Source organism: Myripristis murdjan, chromosome 20, assembly GCF_902150065.1.
Source record: "Myripristis murdjan chromosome 20, fMyrMur1.1, whole genome shotgun sequence".
NCBI classification, from domain to species: domain Eukaryota; kingdom Metazoa; phylum Chordata; class Actinopteri; order Holocentriformes; family Holocentridae; genus Myripristis; species Myripristis murdjan.
In genome coordinates, this window is record NC_043999.1 from 806,701 (window position 1) to 825,591 (window position 18,891).

General features: G+C 44.5%; 1 protein-coding gene across 1 annotated transcript; it reads left to right on the plus strand.

The window, feature by feature from the left end:
• The first annotated feature begins 1,859 nt into the window (after positions 1–1,859).
• On the plus strand, positions 1,860–15,797 carry LOC115378730 (NACHT, LRR and PYD domains-containing protein 12-like). Its single transcript, XM_030079194.1, has 11 exons — positions 1,860–1,882; positions 2,841–2,945; positions 3,994–4,113; positions 4,893–4,972; positions 5,036–6,914; positions 9,699–9,869; positions 11,742–11,915; positions 12,446–12,619; positions 14,843–15,013; positions 15,105–15,275; positions 15,548–15,797. Exons 1-11 carry the CDS (start codon positions 1,863–1,865, stop codon positions 15,603–15,605), a joined length of 3,123 nt encoding a protein of 1,040 aa, XP_029935054.1. The 5' UTR covers positions 1,860–1,862; the 3' UTR covers positions 15,606–15,797.
• Positions 15,798–18,891: the final 3,094 nt, after the last annotated feature.

The window sequence follows — 18,891 nt, forward strand, 5'->3', positions numbered from 1 at the left end:
AGCCCCCCTCCCCTGGCTCCATATTCTTTTTCCTGACTGTCGCCCTAAAACACCATCATAAGGGCAGAGAGAGAGACCAGGCTTTTTTTTTTTTTTAAGGGTCAATCCAAGTGAACGGAAATGCTCAGCGCACTGCAGAATCAGAAAACTCATGCAAACACAAGCAAATTCAGAAAACACCTTCATCAGTTTGACAACACATATGCAGCATTTAGAAGAAAAAAAGAAGAAAACGCTGCAAATTCACAGCACAACACACAACAGACACACACAGCACGCCTGGTGAGCTGGAGGTGCGCTGAGGTTTTGTGTCATGACGCTAAAGTTTAAACTGAGATTCGGGAAATACACATCACATGCCTCCTGATGGGCAGCCGGTTTTTCAGACGCAACATAAGGCAACGTCTGATCCGTGTCAGCAGGTGCTGCCTTCAGCTGCTGAGGACATCGGACCCGCGGCCCCTGGGCCTTCAGCTGCTGAGGACATCGGACCCGCGGCCCCTGGACCTTCAGCTGCTGCGGGGTTTTCTGGCTGTAGCTGCCTGTTCCGTCCAGCAGGTGGAGACAGAGAGCTGCCAGCCACTGAGCTCAGAGCCTTCGCCTCTCCTGAGTCAATCAAATCAAACCTCTTACAATAATCAATAATCAGTAATGAATAATCATCCAACCCAAGCAAATCAACAGAAAAGGAGGACGTTTTCCTTAAAACTGCAGTCGTTAACTCAGTGGTTTTCAATTGGGTTTTCAACTGAGGGTCTTCCACGGGTCCTCAGCAAACAGAGCATCAGCTGAATGCTGATGACAGGCGCCTGAACCCAGCCTGTGAACTTCACCAGCATTTCATCCTGTCATTTTAATCGTTTCAATAGCCTAGTTTTCTAATCTTTTTCATTTTTTTGGGCAGTTTTTAACATTTGTTGTGCTAATCATCTAGTAATTTTCTTGATTTTTTTTTTTTTTTTACTGTACTAGCATTTTTTTAATAAATCCCCCAACTTTCCTGAGCCAATCAAACATAACACCTAACCCTCACTTCCTCAAAGACAGTTCTTTTTTTTTTTTTAGTAAAAACATCCAACCCCAACAAAACAACAAGCATTCAATTCTATCAATGTAGTCATGAAAATAGTTTTTGTCAATTTTATTTCTTTGTTTATTTGGTTGTTTATTTATTTATTTATTGCCAATTTTCTGGTATTTGCCTTTCTGTTTGTCTAGTAATTTTGTTGACTTTTTTTTTTTTTTTTTTTTTTTTTTTTTTAAATCTTCTGGTATTTTTTTTTTTTTTTAAATAAATCCACTGCTCAAAACCCTCGCTTCCTTAAAGACAATTCAGTTCATTTTGTTTGTTTTTTATTTAAAATAATAATCATCCAAACCAAACAAATTAATAGAAATGGAGGACATTTTTCACTTTTTGCTTGTTTCACATGTATTTAATTCTATTATTTTAATCATGACCAATCAATCAATTTTCTTGATTTTTTAAAATATTCCCGTTTGTTCTACTTCGTCTTCATCTTCTTCTTCTTCTTGTTATTATTATTATTATCATCATTGTTTTATTTTTATTTCTTTTATTTCTTATTTTTTTGCTTTAATTATTTTTTCAAATGTAAAGAAAAGCCCCTCACGGCCCCGGAACCCACTTTGAAAACCACCGCACCAGAACATAGTTTTTTGTTTTCTAGTTTTAGACAACAACAACAACAACAACAACAATAATAATAATAATAATAATAATAATGTGTGTTTGATCCCTCGTTGTCTCTCGCAGCGGACGGGACAGAGGAAACACTGCCGGAGCTTTTACTGTGAAAGGTCACAGGCGCCTGAAAGTGAAAGTTAGGGTTAGGGACGCCATGACGCAGCGGAGCTCGAGGTGAGTTTTCCTCTACTTTATCATCATTATTATATTTAATATCTTTATTATTATCATTAAACCTGACCGTAAAGGCTCCGGCTGCGTCACGCTGAGCGACGGGACGCAAGTGCACAGTGCACGCGCGTTGACGCCCGCCTACGTGGGCGCGCATTACTGTGTTGACAACAAGCCTCACAGAGAATACACACACACTGCACACACACTAACACAAACACACACCAGCACACACACATTAACACACACAGTAACACACACACACTAACAATCACACTAGGGTTAGGGTTAGTTGTGTGAGTGTGAGCGTGTGTAGGTGTGAGTGTGTCTGTGTGAGTGAGTATGAGTGTGTGTGAGTGTGAGTGAGTGTGTCTGTGTGAGTGTGTGTGAGTGTGTGTGAGTGTGTGTGAGTGTGTGTGAGTGTGTGTGAGTGAGTGTGAGTGTGTGTGTGTTCAACAAACTTCAAAATTCCACAACTTAACTTCCCCTGGAAAGTTTCCAGACATTTTCCACCTCTTTGCCCCCCTGAGTCAAACTAACCACATGAGGGAAGTGTGTGTGTTTGCAGAGGTGGGCACGGCGGGCAGAGGGCGGAGCCTCCGGCCTCCAGCGCTCACGAGGCTCGTGCACACCTCAGGCTTTGGGCTCTCTCAGGCTGAGCAGGTCAAAGGTCACCACGTGCACTAACCTGGCTGTAGAGACGTTAGTAGAGAAATCTCATCTCTTTGAACCATGTTGATGAGGGAATCAAATGCTGCCTGGAGTGTGGACCATTAAAGGGATAGTCCACCTTGTTAAAAATGAGCTTTTTTTTTTTTTTTTTTTTTGAGTTCGGTCTTCATCATCCGCAGGGCGCAGAGCAGATTGTTAAGAGTGCAGATTGGGGACGTCACAAGTCATGTTGTTATTTGTCTTTTCTGAAACTATCAACCTGAACAAAAGATGCATGTTTCCACCGCAGGCAGAGGGCGGAGCCTCCCTCCTCCAGCGGGCTGTCCGTGCAGAGTGACTGCTCCAAAGACAAACCCCCAGAGTTTGGTTGTGAACCTGGACCTACTGTCACACCGTAAGGCTGAATGTGTTTAGCTCAGACTGTATTCATAAGCACAGCGGAGTGGGCGGAGTCAACCCACAACGCAGCGGTTCAGTCAAAGTGCATCTTCATTTGGATCCAGAAGCAAACAACAGATTCGATTTTTTCACAGCAGAACTTTTATGTTGGTATTTATACAAACTATTAAAAACTGTCTCGGTGACGTCGAGCCCCGATTGGCTGCTGACACTCACTGTTTTTACTGTAATAAACACTTTCACAGAAGTAGTACTTGTCCGGTTTAAAACTCCAGGGAAAGTTGGCCTCTTATTCTGGGTAAAGGCCCGCCTGCAGGTTCTCCCCACAAAATACAATCTCTCCCTGTGGTTTCCCTCCACCCATCCCCCCTGTGCCTGCTGCGAAGTTCTGCGCTATCTCAGCTGTTATAGGAAGCATGTTGATTTGGGCCTCATTCACAAACAGTGCGTACGCACAAAGCGGGGGAAAGTGGATATTGAAAGCGGATAGCGGGTGGTCAGGATCACCCGCTATCCGCTTTCCCTAAAGTGTGTGCGCAAGATAGCAAATTTAGGGATAGCGCATGAAACACGCCCACGGACACACCTCCAGGCGCAAATGAGTCGGCATAACGGATAGCAGGGTAGCGTGGGCGCAAGATACCGTTTAGGAATAGTGGAAGTTCCTAAATCCGCAATTTGCGGGTAGCGGGTAGTGGCAGCGGGTAGCGGGTGGCACAAGATAGGGCCCTATATCCACAGCCACTTAAAGGGGCTCGGCTTTTAAATGAGGTTGTAGCTAAGCTCATATTTGTCCAATCCTGTATTTAAGTCTTTGTGTGATGTCATGCCACATTGCCATATCTTGGCTTTAAAGGAAACAGCGCCCCCTGCCTATGGGGTGGTTTTTGTGGGAGAGGACTGACTCAACCGTGTCGTCGTTGGTGGAAACATTTCTAGAACCCGTGACGGAGCCTTCTGTCCAACAGGACCGACGTGAAACTACAGATGTGCTGCTGCCTTCACTACAACCAATAACATGAATAAAACATTTGTGTTTGCAGAGGTCAGCAGCACAGGCAGAGAGCAGAGCCTCCAGCCTCCAGCTGTCCGTCTATGAGGAGTGACCGGTCTAAAGACAAACCTCCAGAGTTCAGTCCTGATCCTGGACCTTCACACACAAAGTAAGACGGCTGTTATTCTTTAAGACGGCCTGATGGACTTTGAGTAAATGAGACTGCAGTCATGAAGCAAAGACAGTGAGGAGGGTATCAAAGAAATAGTCTGGGAAAAGGAAGCACATGAATATTTTCATCTGGATTTTGTTTTATCAGAAGTGAAGTGTCCTTTTTTATTTTTACAGAAAACAAAACATTTACAGCAAATTACAGATTTACAAGTGAAAATCTGAATGAATGCCATAGATGCTGCCACCCCTTAATTTCAGATTTTTCTACAACAGGTTTTCCTCACAGCTCCAGTAGCAGCTTAGCAGAACCTGTGTGGCATATCACAAATATTGAATCTGTGCAGTATCTTGTTTTTGTACACAACAATTATTGAGGAGAATTTGGTGCAAAAAATATATAATATATGTTGTCACTAATATGCCACAAACTGAACTTGTACACTTTGCTCTTATCAAATGGTCCTCTTGATGAACGGCCAAGAGCCATGAATGTCACATTCACTTTGAAATGTTTGGAGTGACTCAGAGGCTCTGCCGACAGCCAGTTCAACTCAGATTCAACTCAGATTCTGAGGTCCTAGTCAATCAGCTGATGTCTGAGCTCACTAAGTTAAAGGTGTTAATAGAACTGAATGATGTTTGTGCTTCATAATTGACAGATATAAAACAAAACAGAAAATTCCAACATTTTGCAAAGGTGGTAATTCAAACTGAACACAGTTTTCTAATCAGTCATAAAGAATTTTTCCTTCACCTCCACAGAGAGAGGCAGAGGAGCAGTGAGGCTGTGGAGGAGCAGCTGTCCTGCTGTGCTTTGTGTCAGGAGGTCCTGAGGGATCCAGTCTCCACCAGCTGTGGACACTGGTTCTGCAGACAGTGCATCACTTCAGACTGGGACCAGTCTGGTTCATCAGGAGACTCTGCCTGTCCCCAGTGTGGAGAAAGATCCAGAACAAGACCTGGACTGCAGACACCCAGTCAAACCAGCCCAGTGGACGGTGGTCTGCAGGAGGTTTTAGACGAGCATAAGATCAGTCTGAGGAGGAGATGTGAATTTGTGACAGAAGGAACTGCTGCAGCAGGAAGTGGAACCCCCCTCAACAGGATCTACACTGAGCTCTACATCACACAGGGACGGAGGGAAGGTGTTAATACCCAACATGAGGTGTGGCAGCTGGAGACAACATCTAAGAGGGCGACCCTCCATGACACTCCAATCAGGTGCCAGGACATCTTTAAACCCTTACCTGGCCAAGACACACACATCAGAGTAGTTGTGACGCAGGGCGTTGCTGGGATTGGAAAAACCTTCTCAGTGCAGAAGTTCACTCTGGACTGGGCAGAGGGCTTGGAAAACCAACATGTCAGTCTTGTGGCTCTGCTTTCGTTCCGGGAGCTGAACTTGATCAAAGATGAGCGCTACAGTCTTCTCCAGCTGCTCCGTGTTTTCCATCCAACATTACAGACGGTCACAGCAGAGAAGCTCGCCGTCTGTGAAGTCGTGTTCATCTTTGACGGCCTGGATGAAAGCAGGTTTTTATTGGATTTCCAGAACAATGAGGTCGTGTCTGATGTCACACAGACGTCATCAGTAGACGTGCTGTTGACAAACCTCATCAAGGGGAACCTGCTTCCCTCGGCTCTCCTCTGGATAACTTCCAGACCTGCGGCGGCCAATCAGATCCCTCCTACATGTGTGGACAGGGTAACAGAAGTCCGAGGGTTCACTGACCTCCAGAAGGAGGAGTACTTCAGGAGGAGATCCAGTGATGAGGAGCTGTGCAGCAGAATCATCTCACACATCAAGGCGTCCAGGAGCCTCCACATCATGTGCCACATCCCAGTCTTCTGCTGGATCACTGCTACAGTTCTGGAGCACATGTTGACTACAGACCAGAGAGGAGAGCTGCCCAAGAGCCTGACTGACATGTACTCACACTTCCTGCTGGTTCAGACACAGAGGAAGAAGCACAAGTACGATGAGAGACGTGACAGGAGTCAGCAGGAGCTGATGGAGACTGACAGGGAAGTTCTTCTGAAGCTGGGCAGGCTGGCGTTTGAACATCTGGAGAAAGGCAACCTGATGTTCTACCAAGAAGACCTGGAGGAGTGTGGTCTTGATGTCAGAGAGGCCTCGGTGTACTCAGGAGTGTGCACAGAGATCTTCAAAACCGAGTGTGTGCTCTTCCAGAGAAAAGTCTACTGCTTTGTTCATCTGAGCATTCAGGAGTTTCTCGCTGCAGTCTACATCTTCCACTGCTACACCAACCAGGACATGAAGGTACTGAACACATTCCTTGGAGGCAGCTCAGACTATAAAGATAGTGAATCATCCGTGGATATATTCTTGGAGGAGGCCATGTTTAAAGCCTTGTGTAGTGAAACTGGCCAGTTGGACCTTCTTGTCCGCTTCCTTCATGGCCTCTCACTGGAGTCCAACCAGAGGCTCTTAGTAGGCCTGCTGGGTCAGACAGAGAGCAGACCAGAAGAGATCCAGAGAGTCATCAACAACCTGAAGGAGATGAACACCTACAGTTCCTCTCCAGACAGAAGCATCAACATCTTCCACTGTTTGATGGAGATGAACGACCTCTCAGTACATCAGGACATCCAAGAGTTCCTGAAGTCAGAGAACAGATCAGGGAAGGAACTCTCTGAGATCCACTGCTCAGCTCTGGCCTACATGCTGCAGATGTCAGAGGAAGTTCTGGATGTGTTGGACCTGAAGGCGTACAACACATCAGTGGAGGGACGATGGAGACTGATCCCAGCTGTGAGAAACTGCAGGAAGGCTCGGTTAGTCCTGATGTGAAAATTTTTCTTCCAATACAAAGCATTTTCAAGAGTTCAGAGGCTGTGGTGAGAATGTTTTTAATAGAATATTTAAGCACAAAATGATATTTTCAGGTGGACAAACTCTACAATATAGTTGTTCCTGCCCGACAAGTGACTATTTCAGTTCAGGTTTTTCTTTTCTGTCTACAGGAGAGCAAGGTGATGCTTGTGTTGTTACAATAAAATTATAAATTACCCGCGTGGAGAACTTTGGCTAAATATCTAGATTTTTGCAATCAAAATGAAATGAGTTTTATGGAATTGTTTTCATGTAGTAGATCTCATAAGTGAGGTCAGCATTGCCTTTGAGATTGAGAATATGATTTTCCATTATCATCTATGCCACACACTCGTGGAATTAGATAGATAGATATAGATTGGTATACTTTATTGATACCAGACTGGGAAGTTCACAATTACCACCTTATTGTGGTAAAGGGATTTATATGTCCCTGTGACAATGGGTTACACCATTTTGTCTGGCACATTTGGGTTCTGGTAGGCTCACCTATGGTAAAGAGGTCCTAGATCAGGGGCTAGGTGAAGAGCAACTCAAACACCCCTATGTATTCCCCCCACTGAAGAAATGTCTATGTAGGTACTCAGTCGCCCAGGTCCTGGTTCTCTACATAGAGTTGAATTGAGGTCAACTGGACTGTTTGGAGATTCTTGGAGACGTTTTTCTTCTCATCCAAGAAGTTTCTTCAGCTCTGACACACTGGTGGGGCGTCCCAGCTGTTTAACCTGTGGTGACATTCTCCGGGTCACTGATACCACTGGATCATTAGAGCTCCTCCCTGTTGGGACGACTGTCATTAGTGTTGGTGGAGTCACCTGGCTCCAGGAGTGAATGGTGGTTGTTGAGGTCAAAAGAGGTCAAGGGTGAATGGTTGTACCTCCTGGGAAGTGATGATAGGACAGCGTTGTATGTTGGAGAAAGATGGAGTCTGAGGCCTCCTCCTCTGTTGAGAGATGGTTTCTCTATCTTAATACAGATCGCTTCTTTTGTTCCTCTTTCGCATCTTCTGTTGTCCCTGTCCAAAATATGAATGTTATGGTCCTGGTAGGAGTGTCCCTTTTCTTTCAGATGCAGGTAAACTGCTGATTCTTGACCTGAGGATTTGGTCCTCCTTTGTTGAGCTGTGTGTTTGTTTAATGGTTGTTTGGTCTCAACAGTATATAGGTCTGTGCATATCATGGGTCTGGACATGCTCAGCCCAAAACTGTAATGTGAGGCTGGAGTCTGTGCACAAGGTCAAACAATACCAGTTAAGTATAGCTGCCCTCACTTTGACATACAAGCTGTGGAACCAGACTCTAGGATGGGGGCTGTACTCTCTCTTTTGCCGGAGGTGAGTGGGTTGAGTGGTGGCAGGTGGGCGTGGGGTGACCTGTTATCCCCTGACTGAGAGCTGCCATGTTGGAGGTTGTCCTGGTGAAGGAGAGGGTCACCTCAATCTGTCTTCATGTTGCAGGGCATAAGGTCTTTACTGTCATTACTACTTAGGTACCGAACAGCACTTTGATGTAATCACCCTTCCTTGAGACACTGGCAGGTGTTCTGGTGAAGGCATCTGGGAACTACAGACCAAATCAGAGTGTTGTTGCGCTAACAACAACAACCACTTCTGGGGAGAAAACTGGTGGTTAATTTCAGTTGCTGAAGCGTGGAAGCTTAGCAAATTTGATAAATTCTGTGGTCATATTCAGCCATAATTTTAATGTTCAAAGATATACAACAAGTTGGGCTGACAAATCAGACGTTTCTGATGGGATTATTATTCTCCAGGGCGGCTTGGCTGCCAAAAACTCCACTAGGTGATTTCACTGATTACCTCACCTTCAAGCAGAGAGCAGGGACTACGTGAAATCAGCTGGTGGAGTTTTTGGTTGGAAAGAAAACCTGCAGCCTCTCGGCTCTCCATGGCACATGGTTGCCCACCCCTGCTCTATAAGGAGAAATCAATATGCTTGGTCTTAGCTTTAAAATTACAGATTCCACATTAAATCTGTAATTCCAGACTCTGTGGCTGTGAACTCTCAGAGACTCACTCTGAAGTCGTGGCCTCGGCTCTGAAGTCCAACCCCTCCCATCTGACTGAGCTGGACCTGAGTAACAACAAGCTGCAGGATTCAGGAGCGGAGCTGCTGTCTGCTGGACTGCAGAGTCCAAACTGCAGACTGGAGACTCTCAGGTCAGTAGAGGGGGATTTGAAGACATCTATAAACAGCTGACATGTTGATCCACACTGACAGACAAAGTGGTAAAATGAGTCTACTGGTGTAATGGTTAAACCTCACTGTCTGGGGCACACAGCTTTCCTCTTACATGCTGACTTAGACTGTATAGGTCTTCTCCAGTCGAATTCCTATTCCAGTTTTTTATGAAACATATGATGACTAATTGAGAGATTTTGCATTGAGTTATGATTTGATAATGAGAAGGATAATTTATTCCATTGTACAACTTCGTCAGGATAACATAAAACAAACTGAGGAGACTGGGGAGTACAAAGACAGACAGCTGTAGAAAGCTATAGCTCCCAAGTAGCCACACCCTCAACCTCCTCAGGCCCTACATATCATATTTCCTGCCTGTAGAGACGGTGACACTTCACACATAACACACATGATATAAAACCAAGTTTAGAAACAGGGTAGTAATAGCTGAAATCAGTCAGATCAAATGTAGGATCTTTACTGTCTTATTTGATTTTATAATCGTTTGTGTTATTCTTTCTTCAGACTGAGTTACTGCACCTTGTCAGAGAGCAGCTGTGTTTCTCTGGCCTCGGCTCTGAAGTCCAGCCCCCATCTGACAGAGCTGGACCTGAGCGACAACAAGCTGCAGGATTCAGGAGTGAAGCTGCTGTCTGCTGGACTGGAGAGTCCAAACTGCAAACTGAAGACTCTGAGGTCAGTAGAGGGGCGGAGTCAGTCCATGTTGACAAGGTTCATTGGTTGATCAAAAATACCACACCTTTACATTCCCTTTCCACTGGGAACACCTGAACAGCTGCCCCTCTTCTTTTGCCTACCCATTATCTTACTCTAAGAAGACTCTCTTTCTTTACATTGACATTATTCACTTTGGGTGAAGTAACCAGAGCACACGATGCTTAAGGCCTGCGCCCTCAAAGCCTTGTTTCTGCTTGTATTTGCTGGTCTTTCTGATACTCAGCTCAGAAACCCATACCACAAGGCAGCTGGATTTGTGAGATCAATTGCGAGAACTCATCTTGCCTGAACATCTTGCTGAACCTCAGTGGTTCAGACCGGTCAGCGTCCTACTGGCAGCTACAGGCATAGTTTATTTGCGACAAAAGTGAGAAGTGACAAAAATGGCAGCTCCTAAAGCAGTTAGTGTGGTTAGCATAGCTGCTTCTATAGCATTAGTTATATCAAAACTAGAGAGGACCTCTTCACTGAAGTTACACCGACTTGGAGGCTAGCTGTCAAAGTTCCTTAGACTGTGGCTTGTTGTCGTTTCCTCTTCGTTGCTCTCCTACTACATCATATAGCTCATTGATCTGATTGGTTGAAGCAAGCCCATGATAGACAGATGGTTCATTGGAAAGTCCCTGCCATTTTTCAAACAGTTTCCAATGACGACTTCTCAGATGGTTCTTTGTAACAAACCATCTGGGACGTCAGATGACAGGAACCATGCAGCTACTTGTCTCTGGTTCCAGTCACACCTTCACCAAATTGTCCATTCCAGGTTTTACCAAACTACTTCTCTGGCCATTCCTGTAGCATTTAGCGTCAGAGCTACAGCCTCCCACAGTGGTGTGTCTGAACACATCAGCCTTGTCATGAGTCGCTGCCTTTAACAAGCTAACTGTCGCCACTCAGATCGGGAAGACCTCTGTATTCAGTAAGGTTTTGAGGGTGTGTTGGGAGCTATGATAGGTCTTCTCTGAAGCCTTCCACCCACTGCAGTCGAGAAACTACCCTTATTATCCTCCACACTAACTACCTTTATAAGAACCTCATAGTGCATTTAGTTGATAGTGTGATCCTTGATCATGAATTGCTTAATAATGCATATCAGTGTGTTCTGTGAAGAAATACAGAGAAGATCACTTCACTCAGGTCCTTAATGAGCAGAATCGGGCAGGTGGGCTAAGATGATGCTGATGAAGATTTGGGTCTTTGTAAAGAAATGATTTGGTTTGTGCTTGAGACACTAGCTCCTATCACCCAAGCGACAACTGAACAGCGAACAGGTAAGTGGACCACTAGTCAGATTAAAGGACGCTTTTTAGCCGAGTTTAAAACTTCACAGAAGCAGCAGGGTTATGAAGGATATAAAAGCTCCAGAAATCAGACAGGATACCAAGCAGATAAAGCCAGCGCTGGTTATTACAAAGATGCAGTGAACAATAACTTGAAGCAGCCACAAAACCTGAACAGGGCCCAAGTACAAAGTTTATGTAAGAGCAGGTTAAGGCACCACCTTAGAACAGGCTAGTCTCTATATCTAGTTGTATTTAGAATCTGTTTAGGTAACCATAGTACTCTTGTATTTGATATTGATGACTTTTCAACTGTGATTTGGTGTAATGTATGTCTAATGTTTTGTCCCATTCCCATTCCACTTTGAAACGAAGTCTAACACTTTCATGTGCTAATCTCTGGGTTGTCCTTATGTCTTCTGAACCAGTAATAGAAATCGAAACCCACTGGATAAAATCAAAACTGCTTCACTTCATGAAAAGCTTACATTTTAGAGATTTCAGTCCAGGCAGAATGCATTTAAAGGTACTTACTTCATTCTTTATTTAGACTGAGTGACTGCTGGTTGTTGGAGAACGGCTGCTCTTCTCTGGCCTCGGCTCTGAAGTCCAACCCCTTCCACCTGATGGAGCTGGACCTGAGTGAGAACCTTCTGCAGGATTCAGGAGTGGAGCTGCTGTGCGACGGACTGGAGAGTCCACACTGCAGACTGGAGACTCTCAGGTCAGACTACAATTTATTAATCCTTAATACCATGTTAATATCTGATATCTAAATACCTGCTGAAGCTGGAACAACCACTGAGGACTTAGAGCGGTTAAAATGATGTGTGCACCCAATTCAGAAAACTCCATGCTAAGAAAGCATAGCTGTGTGTCATATTACGTATGTCCCATCGTACAGAATATCTGCATTTTGAATGTTAATAATATTTACCGTAAACATTATTATTATTGTTTCTTATTTTCATGATAATCACAAATAAGTTGAACAACTTCAGGCAGTGTAGTGAAATGCAGGTGACCAGCTAAATGTGCAGCTTCTGATGCAGCCGTCACATCTTAATGGTAACTGTGCAGAATTTCACAATCAGTGGAATGGAGCTTTAAATCACCCCCACATCTCATTAGATTATTATTGTGATTATGATTATTATTGTTTTTATGAGAGATATAATGATTTCAAGCAGATTTTCCACCCAGGCATATTTTATTTAATAGCTACATGTTTATTTTATGTATTCATTTTTTCAGACTGCGCTGGTGCAGCTTGACAGAGAGCAGCTGTGTTTCTCTGGCCTCGGCTCTGAAGTCCAACCCTTCCCATCTGACAGAGCTGGACCTGAGCGACAACAAGCTGCAGGATTCAGGAGTGGAGCTGCTGTCTGCTGGACTGCAGAGTCCAAAATGTAGACTGGAGACTCTCAGGTCAGACTGCAAATTAGTTCTCACAAGGGTGTAATCATTTGCTTACAACCAGTAGCTTCCAATTATTTGCTTTTGTGATTTTACAAGCCCTTTGTTTTTAGAGGATGTTAGTTCTGTGCTCACACTAAATACAGGAATAGTTTTTGATTATTATGGTGTTTGTTATTGACAACCCATGACTAGCACAGAAGTCCAATAACAAACAACCACTCAGGTTCAGATCGGGGAGGCCGTTCCTCCCAATCACGCCCTTCCAGGTGTCTCCATCATTGCCCACGTGTTCGTTGAAATCCCCCAGTGGGACTACGGAGTCCCCTACTGGAGTCCCATTTAGGACTCCATTCAGGGTCTCCAAGAAGGCTGAATACTCTGAGCTGCTGTTCGTTGCATAAGCACAGACAACAGTCAGAGTCCCCCCCCAGCAACCCTTAAGGCTGAATTATGCTTCAGCGTTAGAAGAGCGTACAGGGGTTGTGCGAAGCACGCATTTCCTACGCAGCGCGTGTGTGTCCAACATACCTCTGCAACACACATTGAGCAATTCTCCTCCCACCAACGTAGACCCTGTGACATATGGTCGCTGCTCTTCTGTATTGGCGAGTGGACGAGTCGTATAGGTGCGGGTACTTGCTCACCTCCTCGGCCAGGCGTTCTTCCGCGAGATCCAGCATTCTCCAAAGTTTTCAAACACAACCGATGAGTCGAGACACAACAGTTGTTTTAAAAACGGTGCTGCCGGCCAGCACAACAACAGGATGTGATGCCGGTTGCAACGAAATGCCGGAAATGATGTACTTCGGCGGACCAATCACAGCTCTTGTGGGGCTGCGTAGGGTCCGCGTAGTTACAATTTTTGGGAGGCGCGCGGCAAGGCTCTGCGGCGGTCGCACAACCCCCGTAAGCTTCGCACAACCTCCGTACGCTCTTCCTACGCGGAAGCATAATTCAGCCTTTAGGCGTTGGGAAGTGACCCACCGGGGTAAACTCCAACGAGGGTCGGGGACTTGTGAGTATCCCCACACCCACCTGGCACCTCACCCCCGGGGCAACTTTAGAGAACAAAGGAGTCCAACCCCTATCCAGGAGTAAGGGTCCAGAGCCACAGCTGTGCGTAGAAGTAAGCCCAACCAGATCCAGCTGGTAGCACTCCACCTCCCGCACAAGCTCCGACTCCTTCCCCCCCAGAGGAGTGACCTTCCACGTCCCCAGAGTCAGCCGCCTGGGTCTGGTCCGTTGAGGCCCCCAGCCTCCACCTAATGGGCAGTGCATCCAACCCCACCATTCTTTGTCTGGCCCCTCGCTTGAGAATTTGCCACGGGAGACCCTACCAGGAGCTCATGACTCAGGGTCATAGGGCCACACAAACCTCTCCACCACGATAAGGTGATGGTTTCTGGAGAGTGTGAACAGACTCCAAAAAAACATTCAATATGATAACTATATACTGAATAACAAAATATTCTCAGAGCGCAGACCTTTACTGTGGAGTGATGGAGAAAATCTTGAATTCTGGAAATAAAATTGCAGAATTCAGTACTGATTGGCAGGAAAGTTTAATCAGTTTTGATGCTGTTGTGCCGTGTCCTGAGTGGTGGAAAACAGCTTCACCTGTCCTCCAGGCTGCTGCTATTCAGTGATAGCTAGCCAATCAGGCGCTGCATTGTGAGTGAAGTCGGCCCGAGTCCTGTATAAGGTTGAGAGGCAACTCTCAAGAAACTAATAATCAGCTGACTGGTGGTTTTATAGAGCCTGCTGGTCAGTAAATCATTCCTAATACAATTATTTCCAGCTGAACTGTTTTATTGCTTCAACAAAAGAGAAATGGTAGATATCCTAAATAGAAGATGTGTACGAGCTGTCGGTGTCAGCTGTGGCCAGAGGCGTTATGTTTTCGGGAACACCTTGAGGGAATCTCTTCAAATTTGGCACAAACATTCACTCAGACTCAAGGATGAACTGATTAGATTCAGATTAGATTCAGCTTTTCACCTAAGAAATGGTATAACTGGGCAACCGCAGACCTGTATGAATTGCTGGAATTTAAAAAAAAAAAGTCAACACGTGATTCAGGGGTCCAGGCCGAGGCAGCTCTGCATTCTACTGCGTGCCTTCTTGTTCAAACCTTTAAATGCTCTGATTAGAGTTTGAGAGATGAAGTGGCTTCAAGCAGTTTTCTATCAGAGTGATTTTATGTCTTAACCACATGTTTTATTCTGTGTTCAGACTGAGTGACTGCAGGTTGACCGAGAGCAGCTGTGCTTCTCTGGCTTCAGTTCTGAAGTCCAGCGCCCATCTGACAGAGCTGGACCTGAGTGAGAACCAGCTGCAGGATTCAGGAGTGAAGCTGCTGTCTGCTGGACTGGAGAGTCCAAACTGCAGACTGAAGACTCTGAGGTCAGAATGCATTTCATTAGCTCTCACAAGTGTGCACTCATTGGCACAACAAAGCCAGTGAAGGTTTGTTAAAATGCCTCTTTCTCTGCAGGTTGAAAAACTGTAACATCACAGATGAAGGCTGTGCTTCTCTGGCCTCGGCTCTGAAGTCCAACCCCCATCTGACAGAGCTGGACCTGAGTGAGAACCAGCTGCAGGATTCAGGAGTGAAGCTGCTGTCTGATCTGGTGGAGAGTCCAAACTGCAGCCTGAAGACTCTGAGGTGAGTGGAGGGGTGGAGTCAGTCCATGTTGTCGAGCTTCATCATCCGTCTCTCCTCTGGGGCTCCAGACGAGGCCGGTTGGGTCTCCCTGGTCTCCTCCGGTCTCTGCTGGCTCCTCGGTGGGGCTGTCCCGCCCAGTTTTCAGTTGCTGTTGTGGCAGGTTGAGGCTGTGGGCCGTCAGCAGCGTCTGGCTGGAAGATCTTCCACCGGCCTTCATGCTGGATGTGCTGCAGCTCTGACTGACAGCTGATGAAGTGTCTTCTCCCCATCAGATGCCCGTCATCTCACACTGGATCCAAACACAGCGAGCAGAAACCTCCGTCTGTCTGAGGACAACAGAGATCGTCCAGGGATTTGACCACCATCGTCACGATCATCACCAGATTTATTGTGAACTGTCATAAACTACCCAATGTTTAATTAAACATTTCACATTTGAATTGTTATGGTAATCATTTTTCCCCCAACGAGCGTATATTTTCCTCCAAAATGATGGCATACAACAACGTCCAAATAAGAAGTCCACAAGACAGCATAGAACACCAGAATTCAGTTGATCATATTTGATATTTAAAATTTCCACATTATAATGAAATAACTGCAAACTTAAACCTAAACTTAAACTGCAAAAAATTAAAATTAAATAGCAAGACAACTACCAGTTAAATTGTCACAAAATACAAAATAAATAAATACATAAAAACCTTTGTATTTCCTCAACAAGTTTTAAATAAAGTCACTTTAATTAATTAGAATAATTACAAATCTTTTTTTTTTTTTTTTTTTTTACTGAGAGCTTATATGTTTTTTCCGTTGTTAATTTTCTGGTCATTTTCTTGTATTTTTTGTCAGTCCAGTTTCTGTCTGTGTGACACGACTTCACTCAGATACAAACACAATACAAATGACACAAATGTGGCTAAACTGAAACTCATGGTGGTAATTAACTTGGGAGTGTGTCACCTTTTCTTGCTGAAGTGTGGTCACCTGCAGCTCTCTGAGAAGCCCTCAGCCTGTCGCCCGGGTCTGTGCACCACAGCTCATCACTCACACTGTCTGAGAGGCTTCAAGTCACTCAGTGCACATTAAAGCACATCACATGAATGTGCATGGAAGCTGCTGGGTGCACTGATAAAGCACAGCGTTACACACTACTGCCATCTGCTGGATAAGTAATGAAAGTAGTTGAACAAGGCTGAAACCTTTATTTTGAAAATGTCAGAGGAAACCATAAGTTATTATATTTCCTGACATCGATGGGAACAACACAATCATCAATATTTTTATTTCTATTTACATTTCCAACAACAAAAAACATGACAAAAAAAGTACAGCATCCAACAACCAGCGGGTGATAGAAGCTCATTAGAATAACACAACGGGAGCCACCATCCACTGTTATGCAGATCCTTCAAAGTAAACGTGTGAATGGTAAAAATCTCTTCATGCTGGTGACGTCAGGAGTTCATCTGCAAAATTTTGTGTTAATCCTGAAAAACATCATTTTAATCATCCATCCTTTATGAAGCAGCAACCAGCTGAATCATTTTTAATCTGTGGAGCATCTCCACAGAGGTGTTTCTGATTTTTTGTCATCCCCATTTATATACATTGATGGGGACAGAATAGTGGAAACAGCTGTCAGTAAAGTGCAGCACTAACGATGAGCTCAATGCCAAACACAGAAGTGAATGAACACCTCTGTTACCGTGACAACAAGACAAGATGAGCATTATAGGCAGCAGGAGAGGATTGGATTAGATTGGATTAGATTAGATTATACAGGTAAAGTGGACAGTGAGTGTGTGCAGGCCAGAGTGGAACATCTGGGTTCTAATGGAGAGGGAACTTTCAGCAACACCACCGGAACAGCTGTGTTTTTACTCCGTGGATACAAGCCCGCATCTGCGTGAGAGACGCACTGCAACCCGCACCCCGCACCATGTGAGGCTTTTATTCTGAAAGGAAACACGCAGCAAGTCTGTCTCAGTCTGAAGCTGAAACTTTAAACTAAGTTTGTTCAGACTCCATTTTGACTCCGTTTTGAGACGACAGAGAAACAGAAAAAGAGGGAGGCTGAAGCAGGTGAGTTCTACTACAACATTACATTATCATCATTATCATCATTATTATAATTATTATAATTATTTTAGTGTGTCGGGCAGCTGCTGCAGTAACATCCTGAATGTGAGCGACAGTCTGAGGACGGACAGCAGCTGGGACGAGCTTTAATGTGTCCTCTTCTCCGTCAGGACGCTTCGTCTTTACATTTGATGAGAAAGTCCGAGGAGGACAAAGAGCCTCGGTCCGGTGATGAGACTCATTTCCGCCGCTGCTCACCAGTTACCAAGCTGCACTTTGAACCACAACAACCAGTAAAACCAATAAAACTGCAACAATAACAAGTATGGTCATAAAGATTGTCACGAGGAGGCGGAGACAAATGTTGACGCAACTCGGAAATACAAAATAAAAGCCATAAAGAACATTTAAAACACATACAGTATAATTAATACATGCATGTTTTTGAGAGAAAAAGCAATCTGATATAAATTTTGTTAAAAGAGCAGAGTCCAATATTTATTCCCAGGGCTCTGAATAAAGTTTTCTCTTTATAATGAAAGAAAATATCTAATAAATCCTAGGCTGGGCGTGTTGGTACACTTTAATCTCACCATGCATCAGCCACTTAAATAAAGGCTTTTAAAAATATTATGTTACAAGGACCAAACGCCCATATACATTGAGGGGTACAAGTCCCCCCCAGTGTTCAGGCACTCCAAAAATGTCCCCCCCCAAAAATATTGCTCTCTCTCTCTCTCTCTCTCTCTCTCTCTCTCTCTCTCTCTCTCTCTCTCTCTCTCTCTCTCTCTCTGTGTGTGTGTGTGTGTTCACATAATCTCAGCCTGTAAACTGTAACATTACACAAAGTGTACACACACTGTACACACACACTCAACCTATAACTTAAGACACACTGTCCCAGCCATATCGAGAATGTATGATTTAAATCAATAAATGATATTAAATAATATTTTGATTCTTTATTGCTATCTAGGCTACTATTTTTAGTCATCAAAAACCTTAGTCTTAAAATCCAACCATCCAATTTTAGTTTAGTTTTATTGTTTAGCTAGCACATATAAATCTGTTTATGAAGCCCTTTTTGGGGTACAGAGTTCCATGTTTTTAGGTCTAAAAATGTCATAAATTTCTGTTTTATGTCTAAAAATGAGGCGCTATGTAATGAGATTTTGCTCTCAGATTCCACCACATTGCTGCATTCTATTTACAATTTCCCAAAAATTTCCCCCAAAAAAGGCCCCGGGATATCTGTCAGCAAGCTGATAGGCAGCAGGCGGCTTGATGTCACTGAAACCCAGTGAGGAAGTGACTGACGTCATGTGATCTGCATGTTTCTCATCCAGATGTGAAGGTGTCATGTGACGATGTTCACGTGTGCAGCTTCTCCACATTCACACTCTGCCTACATGAACACACCCACAAGCATTAGGGTGGACACTCCCACAGAGGTTAAATACCTGGACCTTACTCCACTGTCTTTGTCAGACTAGTGCGGACTAGAAAGACCGATGCACATGAACTGATGAAGCCC